A 13,712-nucleotide genomic window follows, 5' to 3' on the forward strand; every position below is an offset into this window, starting at 1 on the left:
ATATGTCAACAAGACTATCCTAATAAACAAGTATCTTCAGGGTGTATCCATTTAACTAGACCCAAGTCATGGGTTGTATCCAAACAAAGGACCTATTTGAACATAGTCAAGCATTCATAAATTATAGTGCAAACACTTGGCACTTAACATCAAAATAAACAGTGCAATGTTGTAAACATCCGTATACAAAAAGCCCTTAAACACCTAACTAGTGCATGTAGGAAGTGAATACACTACGAATCACCCTCATCTGAGGCCGAACTCTCCTGATGGGTCTCGCCTCCATCGCTATCACCGCCATCCTCGGCATCTTCGGGACCATCCTCACCCTGCGGAGTTTGCTCATCAGCAGTGGTGTCATCTTCAGATTCATCGTCGCTACTGGGATCAAGTTCGAGGATGAATTGTTCACCCTTTTGTTGGTGCTCCTCAATATCTGCATGGTACTTGTCAATAATACCTTCGCCATCGTACCGATCAAGGATGGCCATCCATTTCTTTTTCTCAAGCGGAAGGCCTGGGAGCATAAGAACTCAAGCACAACAGTATCTCTCTCGACTAGGAGATTCTTCTTTAGCTCTTCAACCTCCTTTTTGGCCTTGGAAGCCTCGAGGATATTTGCCTCCAACTGCTTCTTGAGCCGTAGGTTCTCACCATTCCGCCTCTTCAACCGCTCCATGGTTTAGTCCTTAAGCTGGACTGCTTTAGTCAAGGCTTTACTTGTTTTCCTAGTGTCATCCACAAGTTGCTTGTTCTCTTGAAGCTTCGCCTTACATCGTTCAACCTCCCGCAATTTATCGTTGTACTCAGTCATGACTTACGTGACAAGATGATCGTCAGTGCCAAGGGAAAGCGAAAATAAAGAAAAAGGAAAAAGTAAGGAAATGACAAAGTACACTTACATAGGCAGATAGCCTCATCATCCAATCATGATCCAATTCGTTCTTAGTTAGTGGCTCAACGAGCTCGTCAACAGTGGCTCGGTGCCCTGCATGGCAATTATTGACGAACCTAAAGCTATTCGGATGCATGGCAACCTTCAAATCCTTCCAGGGGATGCTACCAGCCTCTTCCTTGTACTTCCTCTTGCGGCTAGAGTCAGGGTTACCTTCCTGGCCAGTGTGCTCCATAATGGGAGGAAAAATGGGATTGATGTTAGGAAAATGAGGCAACATTTGCCTCTCCTCTCCTGCAACTATGGCAGCAACACATCTAGTGGCCTCAGCTTCAGCTCTCTTGGAGGCGGCAATCTTGAGGACCTCCTCTTAAGACTTAGGCCTATAGATTAGCTTCACCCTATGCTTGCGAGCTCCCTTGGGAAACAAGATGTCATCTATGGGAACTACCATGGTTTTTTTACCTTTCTTGGTGCTAACCTCCCTTTCCTTGCTCACATTCTCCACTGAACAAGGAAAATCAAAGTAAGGAATACAACTTTATATAAAGAAAAAGGGGGGGAGGGCAAACGTAGGATATGACTTACTCGCTCATCTCTGGCACTCAGACAATAAGGGTTAGAAATTGTACTTTTGAAATAAGGGTCATAGCTTGCTCAAGTGTTTATCCTCTTTTGGCACCCTCAACACTTTCTCTACATTGGCAAGCTCTTGTCCAGACAATTTGATAGCTTTCTTCGACACTACATAAGGCAAACCGTTAGAAGCAAATAAAGATCACAACAAATAACAAAGTATGCAAACAATGGATGCATTACAACTTACGGTCTAGAAGTGGGTTAAATGCGCCGTTTAGGCGTGATACTTTTATCATGCTCCAAACCCTTGTAAAGGAAACACCAACGGTTTCTCCAAGTAGAATATGTTTTCCTTTTACCAAAGACTATACGCTCCTTCTCACTCTGACATGCACACTCAACATAGCCTGTGGACGACTTGGCCGGATGCATCTTATAGCAATACAATCATTGAGCAAAGAAAGCCTCACCTAGACCACACTCCATTCACATGATGTATGTCCCAATCAAAGTCTCCAATAGACCGGGATTAAGTTGTCCAAACGCGTACCCCATGAAGGCAATCATCTTTTGCAACCACGGATGCAAAGGCAACTTTACCCCCAACTTCTCTAATATTTGGGTATAGAACATGACATGACCCTTAGGTGGATCAGTAGCCAATTCTTTGTCGCGCACCAAGCGCATCCTTACGATGTTGGGTATACAACAAGACTTCCTTAAGGCCTTAAGCTAGTGTATACTATCTAGCAAGTTCTTACCTAAGTGGTCCGCCGTAAACTAGGAGCGAAAGATGGGTATAGCATTAAGGATACCCGCCTCAACTACCGACGTGTGGGAAGTAGATGCACTAATATCTAAGGCTATATCCCTGGACTTATTCTCCTCACCCGCCACTTCATTAGATGAAGTGCATGTTTGGTGATCATAAAGGTCACCCAACATTTCCTTTTCATAAGACTCTAACGAAGACCTTGGCGGCTCGAACCTAGAGCCAGAATTAGAGGAGCCCTCATCACTAGAACCTTCAGACCCTGACATCTACAACAAATAGAAACACACACCTCTATTACTACATTGAGGATTGATGTCTAAAATACTCCTAAGTCATGATGGAAATTCAACTAAGTTAATCATGTTCTTAGCTAAATGCATGGAAATTCAAACAGTTCAACAAGAATGGATACATTTAATCCAAAGAAAGGGCTACTAACCGAAGAATGGCATCAAGCACTGTTGAAACTCCTCTCAACCAGAGAGCACTTTATCTTCAAAGATCACTACACAATGAGCAAATGAAAGCAAGGTAAGAAGTGGAAACTTATCCTCCTTATATAGTCCAACAAGGGCAAAGAAATTCAAACTTAACCCATGAGAAAAGCCCCACATGTCAAGCCTTATGACTTCCAACAAGCTAGGAAAATTTCAAAAAAAAAAAAAAACCGAAATTCAAAAAAAATAAAATAAAATAAAATAAATTAATTATTAATTACTAGTTAACTATTTAGTAATTATTAATTAATTAATTAATTGTTAAATACTAATTAATTAATTATTAGTCAACTAATCAATCGCTTAATAATTATTAATTAACTTTAAGCATGGGGGTCAACAAAGCTTCAACTCATAAGAGATAACTACAACATGTAGATTGTCTTCCACACCCAAGAAAAAGAGCTTCCCACACGTAAGGGAGATAACTTCCCACACCCAAGGGTATGAGCTTCCCACACTTAAGGAAGAAAGCTTCCCACACCGAAGGGTATGAGCTTCCACACCCAAGGGCATGAGCTTCCCACACCCAAGAAAGAGAACTTCCTACACCCAAAGGCATAAGCTTCCCACACCCAAGGAAGAGAGCTTCCCACACCTAAGGAAGAAAGTTTCCCACACCCAAGGGCATGAGCTTCCCACACCCAAGGAAGAGAGCTTCCCACACCTAAGGAAGAGAGCTTCTCACACCCAAGGGCATGAGCTTCCCACACCATGCCCTTCCCACACCCAAGGGTATGAGCTTCCCACACCTAAGGAAGAGAGCTTCCTGCACCCAAATTCAATAAGCCTCTTCTGGAAGCAAAATCTATTTATGTACTCTTCAAAAAAGCTTCAACCGAAAACTTTAACAAAAAATTTAAAAAACCTTCCACACTCTTCTTCAAGAGTGTGGAAGCAAAATTTATTTATATGCTTCAAAAAAAAAAAAAAAAAAAAAAAAAAAAGCTTCAATCGAAAGCTTTAACAAAAAAATTCAAAAAGCCTTCCACACTCTTCTTCAAGAGTGTGGAAGAAAAGTCTATTTATGTGGTTCAAAAAGCTTCAACCGAAACTTTAACAAAAAATTCAAAAAGCCTTACACACTCTTCTTTAAGAGTGTGGAAGCAAAATCTATTTATGTGGTTAAAAAAAACTTCAACCGAAGGCTTCAATAAAAAAAAAAAAAATCAAAAAGCCTTCCACACTCTTCTTCAAGAGTGTGGAAGCAAAATCTATTTATGTGCTTCAAAAAGCTTCAACCGAAAGCTTTAACAAAAAATAAAAAAAAGCCTTCCACACTCTTCTTTAAGAGAGTGGAAGCAAAATGTATTTATGTACTCTTCAAAAAAGCTTCAACTGAAAACTTTAATGGAAAAAAATTCAAAAAGCCTTCCACACTCTTCTTCAAGAGTGTGGAAGCAAATCTATTTATGTGCTTCAAAAAAGCTTCACCTACAAAGCTTCAACATATAAGCTTTACCAACAAAGCTTCAACCTAAAAGCTTTACCTACAAAGTTTCAACCACAAAACTTCACCTACAAAGCTTCAACCTAAAAGCTTCAACATACAAGCTTCACCTACAAAGCTTCAACTTACAAGCTTCACCTACAAAGCCTCACCTACAAAGCTTCACCTACAAAGTTCAACCAAAAAGTTTCACCTACAAAGCTCAACCACTCAAGCTATGTATCCAAAGGAAAAAGCTTCAACCATTCAAGAATATCAAGGCACCTCCTTCGGTAACTCTCCTCGCCCAGAGACTTGGGGGACTCCTACTATGTGCAACTACACTTCAATACTTAGAAGTTTCGTGATTACTCAGTGACTTGGATTCTGCAAGTCCCCAATCGAGAAGCTTTCCTTACTTGGGAACTTAGGGGAGCACTGTTTGTACCATACATGACCAATCCCTAAACTACCAATCACCGATCAACATCATACCTTCAAGGACCCACTAAGGGGTTCATGCTGAGGCACCCTTGCCAAAGCATTAGAGTTTCCCTCCAACCAAGAGGCCAATCACAGCGCGACACATGTCAACGTCAGAATAAAGCTCATAGAGTCCTACATCGACCGCGGACAAAAGCTAAAGACTCTCCTCAACTATAAAAAGAGAGCATTCTCCTACAATTAATCCCTAAGGTCATTATTGTACTTTAACTAGTCATTACAACCCACTAATGATAATTATACTTAAACTTATGTATTTGTGTAAACCATTCACTATTAATGAGAACTTCTCTACTCCATGGACGTAGCCAGACTTAGGGCGAACCATATACGTCTTGTGTTTGCTTCCCTACCTCTACCTCTTTACACATCATCATCACTAGGTGACCAGAACAATCTAGTGAAGGTCACAAACTTGACACTTTCTGTTGTACCAAAATCCTCACTGATTTTGTGCATCAACATTAATTATAAAGAGAAAATATATGCAGGTGGTTTTATCTACATCTGTATCAAAGTACATGCATATCTTCCTCACTCAATTTTTACAATCCAATAGGATTGGTTTTGAAGAAAACAAGCTATTTTATTTGCTACAATTAGTCCAGCTAATTATTATCAAACCATAGTTAGATTATTGCTTTTACATGTACTATTGGCTCTATGTTTTGATATAGAATTTGAAAAGGGTATGCATATAGTAATTGATTGTGATTGTATTTAAATTATATTGGTTGGTAAGGTTAGGGCTGGTATAGATATCAATAGTTTGACAAATTCGATTCGGTGTGATTACTATTTTGATTAAGTGCTTCATGTTTATACATCACTTTTTTTGTTTGAATGTTAAAATGGGTGTCTTAATAAGTATACATATCTATATGCATTGCTACACTGAAACCAAAACCAATTTGACTATTCACGTTCTGAAGCTATGTGCCTATACGTCTCATAAGGGTTACTATGTTTACATGTATGTAGTAATGACTTGCAGTGGTGATAGGAGTTTATTGAAACGGTGAACTGCGAATAGCATGATCCCTATTTAGGGTACGTAGGCAGTCTAATGAGGAAGTTAGATGAAACCATAAAACATACAAAAAATTACTGCGAAATTGGGACTTGAGTTGTGCTTTGTTCATAGCCCGGAGGCGAGATAAGTTAGATATACGGGTTTTTTGTGGCGTTACGTGTCGATCCTGGACATATGTCAGGATCAGGGTGTGACAGGTTTAGGTATGAGGATGTCACATCCGAACCCAATCCGTCCCGTTGCCATCCCTATATTCAATTTACATATAAAGCTTCTAGGCTTGGGAACATCTTTTTGAAGAATGGAGAACTGGTGAGAAATATAGTTATTCTAGAGGGAGTGAGAGTCAACCATTTTCTTGCTCCTCGCTGCCTTGAGAGATACAACAACATGTTGGTACATGGCTCATGGGATATAGTATATACTATATGATGGAGAGTAGACACTTACTAAACGGCACGTAGTTTTGCTAATCTTGAGACATATTTACTTAATTCATAATCGGAGAAAATTAAATTGAGATAAATTAATAAGAGTTGGATTGAACGGGAGTCAATTTTTGCTTAAGTTATTTACTAAACTATCTAAAATTAGAATAAAAATGATTTCGAGGTATAGGGCTACCGGTCCATTTTTGTACCCGAGAATAGGAAGCCCAAATGTCCTGTCATAAACCGTGGGCGAACTACAGTCGGACAAAACCCACACTACGTGGCATGATCTGAGAAGTGGTGTGAGCTCTCCGCACCGAGAAATTTTTGGGTGTTCCGGGTACACCAAAAAAATTTGGTGTACCCTCACTCATAATAGTGGACCCTACCCTCACTTTTTTTTCAATAAAATAATAAAATTAAATTTTAATGAGTGTGGGTACACCAAATTTTTTTGGTGTACCCGGAACACCTAAAAATTTTCCCTCCGCACCAAGCCTCCCAGAATTAAACGCCGTCTTATATCCGAAACGGTATAGATAGCGCGAAGCGCGAACTGGTCACGGTCAAACCCTGGTTTTCGTTTCTCTCTTCCCTCGTCAACTTCGAGCTCACGACAACATAAGATTCGAACAAACACGCCGTTAAACCACCGCCACAACCTCCGCCACTGCACTTTTAATTTGACGAAATTGCTCCTCGCGGCTGTGGTCTCAGGGAGGAAAGGAGAGAGGAGCTGCGTCGCGCGCACCCCCCCGCCGTTTCTTCCGATCATCGTTTCGTCCAAAATTTTGAATTTTAAAAATCAATTAATCGCGATTAAACTCGCCATGTCGATTAGGGAGCTGCGGAGCTCTACGGTTTCGGTCAATTTGTTCACCTTCTGCGTTTTCCTCAGCTGCTTTCCAGGTAATTTTTCGTTATTTTCTCGGGAAACAAACAGGATGCGAGGATTCGAATGCGACGCCGTTTCGTGTGAAATTGATTTGCTTTTGCGTATGTAGGATTTATATTATCGGCGATCGTGACGCTGGATTCGATAGTGATATACAACACGCATGAATTGATAAAGGCTGTGAAACCGAAGGTGTATTTCCAATGCATAGGGGGGAACAAGACGAATTTTCCAGACGTGAAGGAGAAGAACGTCAGGTATAATTTCAACGGCGAAGAGTCTTGGCAGGTGAGAAAGATTTTCACTTTCGATTTCATTTCAGTAATTATATTCGCTCAGTGTTACAGTTTGGAGTATAATGTTGTGGGATTGTGATCGTTGAATATGTAAAAATAAAGCGCGGTACTGATTGACGGTCTGGCAACATAACATAGACGATATCTTTCTAGAGAATATTTGTATGTTTGTATCCGGAAGTTGTTTTTTTTAGCTGAATAGCTGTTGTTGAGCTAAATTTGGCTAGGTGTCTAATGGGATTACAATTGGTTTTCGTGCTTTCAGCCTCTGACGGAGTTTTCGGGTAAGAAGTGCAAGCGATGTGGATTGTATGAGGCGGATACCTTTAAACCAGATGACAAATTCGATGAGTGGGAGTTGTGTCCTTCTGACTTCAATGCTTCTGATGGGAAATATGTGCGGTTCAAGAACAAGGAATTCAACATTACGTTTTGGTGCCCAAAGTGTGTACCTGATATACCTGGTGAGTGAGTCTATGCAATGAACTTTTTTTTTAGCCCATTTGCTTCCTGTATAGTTTTGTAGTTTTGGACGACAAGGGCTTTTGAGCTTAAACTGGTTAGAATTAAATTCATGCTCATTTCGCTCGTACCTCGTTTGATAGTTTTGGATGATAAAAGCCTTTGTGCTTAAACTGCCTGCTTAGGCCATTATGTTACCACATAGATACCATTTCTGGCCACAACAAGACCATTAAGTATAAGCCATTTAAATGTATGGCTAGCAACCTTCGGTTGATAATCGTAGTTGAATGCATTTGGTAATGTCGGAATTTTCACAACTGGGTTTGTAGTTCAATGAATTTATAACATGTACAAAGTTTTCGTTTGGGATCTTTTTGGCATGCATGCATTTGTATTTGAATTCAAGCCACTTTGTTCTTAGTGTTCAACTTGTAATTTGAATTCCTTCTACTATGTTTTTGTAGCTTCAAGTTCCACCACTGCGCCGGACAAAGAAGAAAAGGAGAAGGGAATGCATGTTGTTCTAATACTTTTAATTGTTGTTGCCGTTTTAGCAGTGTGTATTGTCGTTAGCTTTGCTGCGTACAAGTACTGGCAAAAGAAGAAGAGAGAGCAAGATCAGGCTCGGTTCCTAAAACTGTTTGAAGACGGGGATGATATTGAAGATGAAATGGGGCTTGACCATATAATCTGATTATAAACAGGTTTATCTTACATAAATTTTGTTGTTGTAAAAAGAAAAGGAGAACAAAGTTAAAGTTAGAAATATACTGTGCAGCGCTTTACTGTAGTCGAAATTACGAGTTACATGCTTGTGTTGGTCAGATGCACAAAAGAGACATACAAAAGTTCCATGATCTCAAAGTTCATAGTAATGTTGGAAATCATTGTTCACTACATGTCTTTCGATCTTATCGATACAAGCAAGGCCAGTAGCCGAAAAGACTCTCACAAACTCCGGTCTCCGGCACGTCATACGCATATCTAGCCCTAGTAGTTTCTTGCCCAGTGTAGTCCTGAGACTCTGTTTTCCCTCCACATGCAAACCAAAGATCATACCAAGGATTGGAAAGATCAGAAGCAGAATGACCTTGTGTGAACTCTTCATGCTCCGGTTGACTTTCATGGAGTTGTTTGCTTTGCCTGGAGTCTACGATCTCCTTCAGCTCGGCTCCATCTTCATTGCTGCGATTTCCGTTGGCAACGCCGTAGCCATCTCCCCAACAGTCACCAAACGAGTGTTGATATTCTCTTAGCCAGTTTCCACAGCCGTAATATGACAGCTCTTCGTCCTCATAGGCCTCCTCAGCAAGCTCATTCCCATTCCAGGGACTGCTTGGAAAATATTCCTCCTGTGCAGAAACGGGGTTGAGGAAAGGGCAGGGATACCATGTTGCATCTGATGACAGATTTTCGCCGTTGCTGGCAACAACGTAAGTGGTATCATATGGCCAGAAGTGGTTGTCCATTAGCTCGACGCTCACTCAAATTCAAAGCTCCAACGAAGCTTGAACTTTAAGCACTCTGGAGTTGTGACGATGCAGGAAAGGCTACAGCATATTATACTATGCAGGAAAGGTTATCTTTTGATAAAAGAAAAGCAAAGGGAATACAAGCATATCGGATTTTGATGGAGATTCTGTTTTGTTCTTCGAATTCTATCGACTAATGGCCATAACTTCCTGGAATCGAATCTCTTCTTTTCGTGTGAAAAGAAGCAGAAAAGATGGCCTCAGGCATTGGCCGGCAGAGCATCTTTATCCAATGTCTTGTGCGCCGAGGTAAAAAAGTTCACAGCTTCCACTTGCTGAGAAAGAATTTTCTCTGGGTCCAAACAGTCCCATTTGCTTTCAAAGTGGTTGGCAACTTGGCATAGGATCTTTTAAAATTTCCATACAGCAAAAATTCCTGCTGAATCCATCAAACGAAGAAAAGAAAGAAATCGGAATGGCGGAAATCCGAAATGAAGCATTTCATTTATGGTTTTCAGTCGCACAGAACATCTAAATTCCACCAGAGATGGAATCTGTAACATGAAATTGAGTTACATTCTAATTTTCTGAATCCTAAATCACAATGATTAACAACCGCGATCGAAATTATGACAAAGAAACATGGTCAATTCTTCACAAGCTCTCAAGGGAGGCTGGTGGTGTTTTTATCCCCATCAACAAAAATCGGGCGGTGCACACGGCGAATGAACCGGACAATTTGCGCAAACCGCCGGCCTCGGTGCTTTGGCAATGCCGGAGACGCCACATTCTTGGTTCTCGGCCTCGGAACATCATCTGTCAATGGCGGCATTGGCACCAGCGGCCCTTCAACGCCATGAACAACGCAAGAATCGTCAACGTGGAGATTCGGGGCAGTGACAAGAACGTCGTTGAACGAGACCCTTCTGCCAACGGTACCGAAAGCAAGCTGTGTGTTGTGAGCAGTGAGGGTGGTGTTGAGCGGGAGCTTGAGGAGGGCTTTGTAATCCAGGGCCCCGGAGGTGTAGACGTGAGCGCGGAGCATGGTGGGGCTGAGGACCTGGCCTAATAAGGCGTCGTCAGGTGGCACAAAGCAAGTGACTCTGGCGGCGGCGGTGGCGGTGAGGTTTTGGGAATGGAGAGCGTGGGCGAAGAGTGTGAAGCCGGAAGACGAGAGGGAAGTGAGCATGGCCTCTGAGCAGACAGCTTCGGTGGCGGGAGTGATTGCTGCCAAGAGGGCTAGGAGGAGTAGAATCAACATGGCTGGAAATTTGAGAGGGCGAGAGAGAGGGGAAGGTTTCTTGGACTTGTTGGCAGAGTGGAGGTGGTGGTGGTTATGAATGTGGTTGAAATAACGGTTTTAAGTTTTAACAGACTGGAGGACTTGGACAAAGTCTGAGAGCTTTTACTGGTGCCAAAATCATACGTCCACGCAATTCTCTCACGCCCCTCTCACTCTTTGAGAGCTAATCACAAAATCCCCACGTGTCTAATTGTGAATAAGGAGGGTGTTTTGGGGCAAATACGGTCTAAGTCTGGTAAAAGTCTTAACGCATTTGACAACGTGGTTTAGGCCAATTGGTCAAGACAGTGAAAACGAACAATTGGGCAGGACAGAGTTTTCACATGCCTGTACTCGAGTTCAAACTAGTATACTCTACTTGTTCACCTGTGTCTGATTGGGGTGCAATTAGTTCTCCAAGAGGATTGTCCTGAAGCCCATTGTCCATAATTATAGTAGTTTAGAATAGTGTATTGTCAGCATGGTTTACTCCACTAAAACAGATACCAAATGCAACAAATAATATAAATGAACAAATTTCAAAAGGCAAGGTTAATCAAGTTGAGTTCTTTCTGCAGAATCAATTCATTTCAGTATGATTTGGTACCAAAAAAAAAAAATCACACAAATAAGCACGTTCGAATCAGAACTCCTTGTCGCAAGCGACGATCCTATATAACATAATTTTCAAAAAATCTGCAGGTGCTGAAAAACTGGCAACCAATTGAGGAACGGTGGAATAAAAAAAATCAAAGATTCCAGTTTACTTGTAACATAATCTTCAATGGTCTTTACACAAACAGGGAAACTGTGTTAACACGTTCACATTAAATTCTACAAGTATCCCTCTGACATATGGAAAGGATGCTTCAATGAAGAATTGCTCTGGGTGAATTCTTTTCCCCATTTCTTTTTGCTCAACATAAATATTACTATAACCTATGACGTACTGATTTATTTCTGCATTTCAGAGATTGTCAACAAGGTTGCCTGGACAATGATTCTGTTAAGGGAAAAATAGTGGTATGCGATGATGAAACTGGAGATATTGAGGCACGCAGAGCAGGAGCACTTGATTCAGTTTTACTTAATTCCTACGGAAAATATAATGATCTTTTTCGAGCTCCTATATTACCGGCTACAATATTGTGTCCTTTATTTCGTTTCCTTTTGTAACAAGGATTGTATGTACCTTTTATTTAGAATTGTGGAATACAAAAAAGTTAAGCCGTAAAATTCTATTTGGCATCAAAGCCAAGCTGCTGTAACCTTAGAAACCGTAAAACAATATTTTTTTCTTCCGCTGTTGCGTTCGGTCGATTGGTTTCCTACGTTGTTGTGCAGAAATTGGTCAGGCCGTGTATCTTGGGATTGCAGCACGTTGTCTACCTGCTGCCGTGAATTTCTTTAGTGCAGCGCAGTACCTTGCTGTTGTTGTGATGGTTGTGTTGCACAACTTGGTTTCGATCCGAACTCTATATACAAGTGTGCCGTGTATTATATTTCGTATTGTGCCTCATGGGAATATTGCTCTGCTACTGCAATCTGTTTGCTATCCGTGTGCCCGTCTGCAGCCTTCCTGTGAGTGGCTGCTGCAATTCTGACGTGGGTGGGTAATTGCTACATAATTGCAGCCTTTTTTTCTTGTGCCGTGGATAATCCTTGGAAAGGATTGCAGTGTGTAGTTGTTTGCTGCAACCCCTTTTCCTTTTGCGCAACTTGGTTGCTAGGAGGACAGAAGGAGAAGAACACACAAAAATAAAAAAAAAATAAAAAAGAAGGAAAAAGAAAAGGATGCTGCTTGTTTGTTCTTGCAACTTGTGGTTCCGTAATTAGTAGGGTGTTGTGATTGCCGTGTACCTATGATTTTCATTTTGTGTATTATTAAAATGGCAAATACAAGTTGGATTTTAGATTCCAGTGCAACGGATCATATGACGTATAATGGAACTTTGTTTCAGTCCATGAAAGATTCTCATAGAAAGTGTGTGGCAACTGTCAATGGTACTACTGTTGCTGTTGTTGGAGTGGGAATAATATCTCTTACACCCTATCTTCCGTTACATAATTGTTTATTGGTTCCGTCGTTGTCCCATCACTTATTGTCTATACCACAAGTCACTGAACAATTGGATTGTGTTGTAGTAAGGTATCCTTCATTTTGCTTGCTTCATTCCCTCCAATTATGAATAGAATATCTTCTCCATTTGCACTAGTACACTCTGATGTGTGGGGGCCTTCCCCTATTAGTACTACTTTGGGAATTAGGTGGTTTGTTACTTTCGTGGATGATTGCACTCGTATGATGTGGTTGTATATGTTGAAAACTAAAAGTGAGTTTGTGATGTGTTTCGTCTGTTTCAACAGATGATTAAAACTCAGTATTCCATTGATATTAAAGTTTTGCGTTCTGACAATGGTGGAGAGTACATAAATTCTGAGTTATCCAGGTTTCTCCAAGATTGTGGAATTATTCATCAAACTATCTGTCCGTATACTCCGCAACAGAATGGGGTTGCTGAGAGAAAGAATCGTCATATCTTGGAAATTGCTCGTGTCTTGCTTATTGGTGCGTCCATGCCTAAACATTTTTCGCCTGAAGCCATTACCTATGTCGTGTATGTGATTAACCTTATGCCATTTCGGGTTGTAAAATTTCGTATACATCTTCAAGTATTGATGGAACATGTTCTTGTAGTATCCACTAATACCCTTACTCCTCGTGTGTTTGGATGTGTAGCATATATTCATATTCACAAGATTCATTGTAGCAAATTGGATCCATGTGCTCTTTGGTGCGTTTTTGTTGAGTTTGCCTCCCAACAGAAAGGGTATAAGTGTTATCATCTTGAAACTCGACATATGTATGCGACTATAGATGTTACTTTTTTTGAATCAGAGTATTTTTATTCTTCGATCCCATCACCTTCAGATCACCAGGGAGAGAACACTAGTGGTGATCAAGTTGATCTTGGGTGGTTAGAGGTACTAGAGGATGTGATATGTAGTTCAGGAGGAGCATGTGTTGACTACAAAGATGAAAATGGGACACTAGTCTTTCGGCAAGAAACTGCCGAGAATGATATGGGCCTTCAGCTGCTGCATGCCGAGACAAGTGCAGACTTTTGGCAAGGTCCTACTGAGGAAGCTATAACAGTC

General features: G+C 40.9%; 2 protein-coding genes across 2 annotated transcripts; one reads left to right on the forward strand and one right to left on the reverse strand.

Moving 5' to 3' along the window:
- The first annotated feature begins 6,684 nt into the window (after positions 1-6,684).
- Positions 6,685-8,656, forward strand: LOC137723563 (uncharacterized). The gene is made up of 4 exons (XM_068462763.2): positions 6,685-7,052; positions 7,148-7,326; positions 7,600-7,798; positions 8,264-8,656. The coding sequence occupies exons 1-4, from the start codon at positions 6,974-6,976 to the stop codon at positions 8,491-8,493; spliced, it is 687 nt and encodes a 228-aa protein (XP_068318864.2). The 5' UTR covers positions 6,685-6,973; the 3' UTR covers positions 8,494-8,656.
- Positions 8,649-9,318, reverse strand: LOC148697521 (uncharacterized). Its single transcript, XM_088692597.1, has one exon. It carries the CDS (start codon positions 9,266-9,268, stop codon positions 8,711-8,713), a length of 558 nt encoding a protein of 185 aa, XP_088548723.1. The 5' UTR covers positions 9,269-9,318; the 3' UTR covers positions 8,649-8,710.
- Positions 9,319-13,712: the final 4,394 nt, after the last annotated feature.

This window comes from Pyrus communis, chromosome 4 (assembly GCF_041283825.1).
Source record: "Pyrus communis isolate YQ-2024b chromosome 4, ASM4128382v1, whole genome shotgun sequence".
Classification (NCBI taxonomy): domain Eukaryota; kingdom Viridiplantae; phylum Streptophyta; class Magnoliopsida; order Rosales; family Rosaceae; genus Pyrus; species Pyrus communis.

Bases quoted from the DNA above. Each gene is read 5' to 3' on its own strand.
- LOC137723563 (XM_068462763.2), top strand. From the start codon at position 6,974: ATGTCGATTAGGGAGCTGCGGAGCTCTACGGTTTCGGTCAATTTGTTC. The intron at 7,053-7,147 runs GTAATTTTTCGT...TTGCGTATGTAG, and splicing joins TTTCCTCAGCTGCTTTCCAG to GATTTATATTATCGGCGATC. The intron at 7,327-7,599 runs GTGAGAAAGATT...TCGTGCTTTCAG, and splicing joins ACGGCGAAGAGTCTTGGCAG to CCTCTGACGGAGTTTTCGGG.
- LOC148697521 (XM_088692597.1), bottom strand. From the start codon at position 9,268: ATGGACAACCACTTCTGGCCATATGATACCACTTACGTTGTTGCCAGC.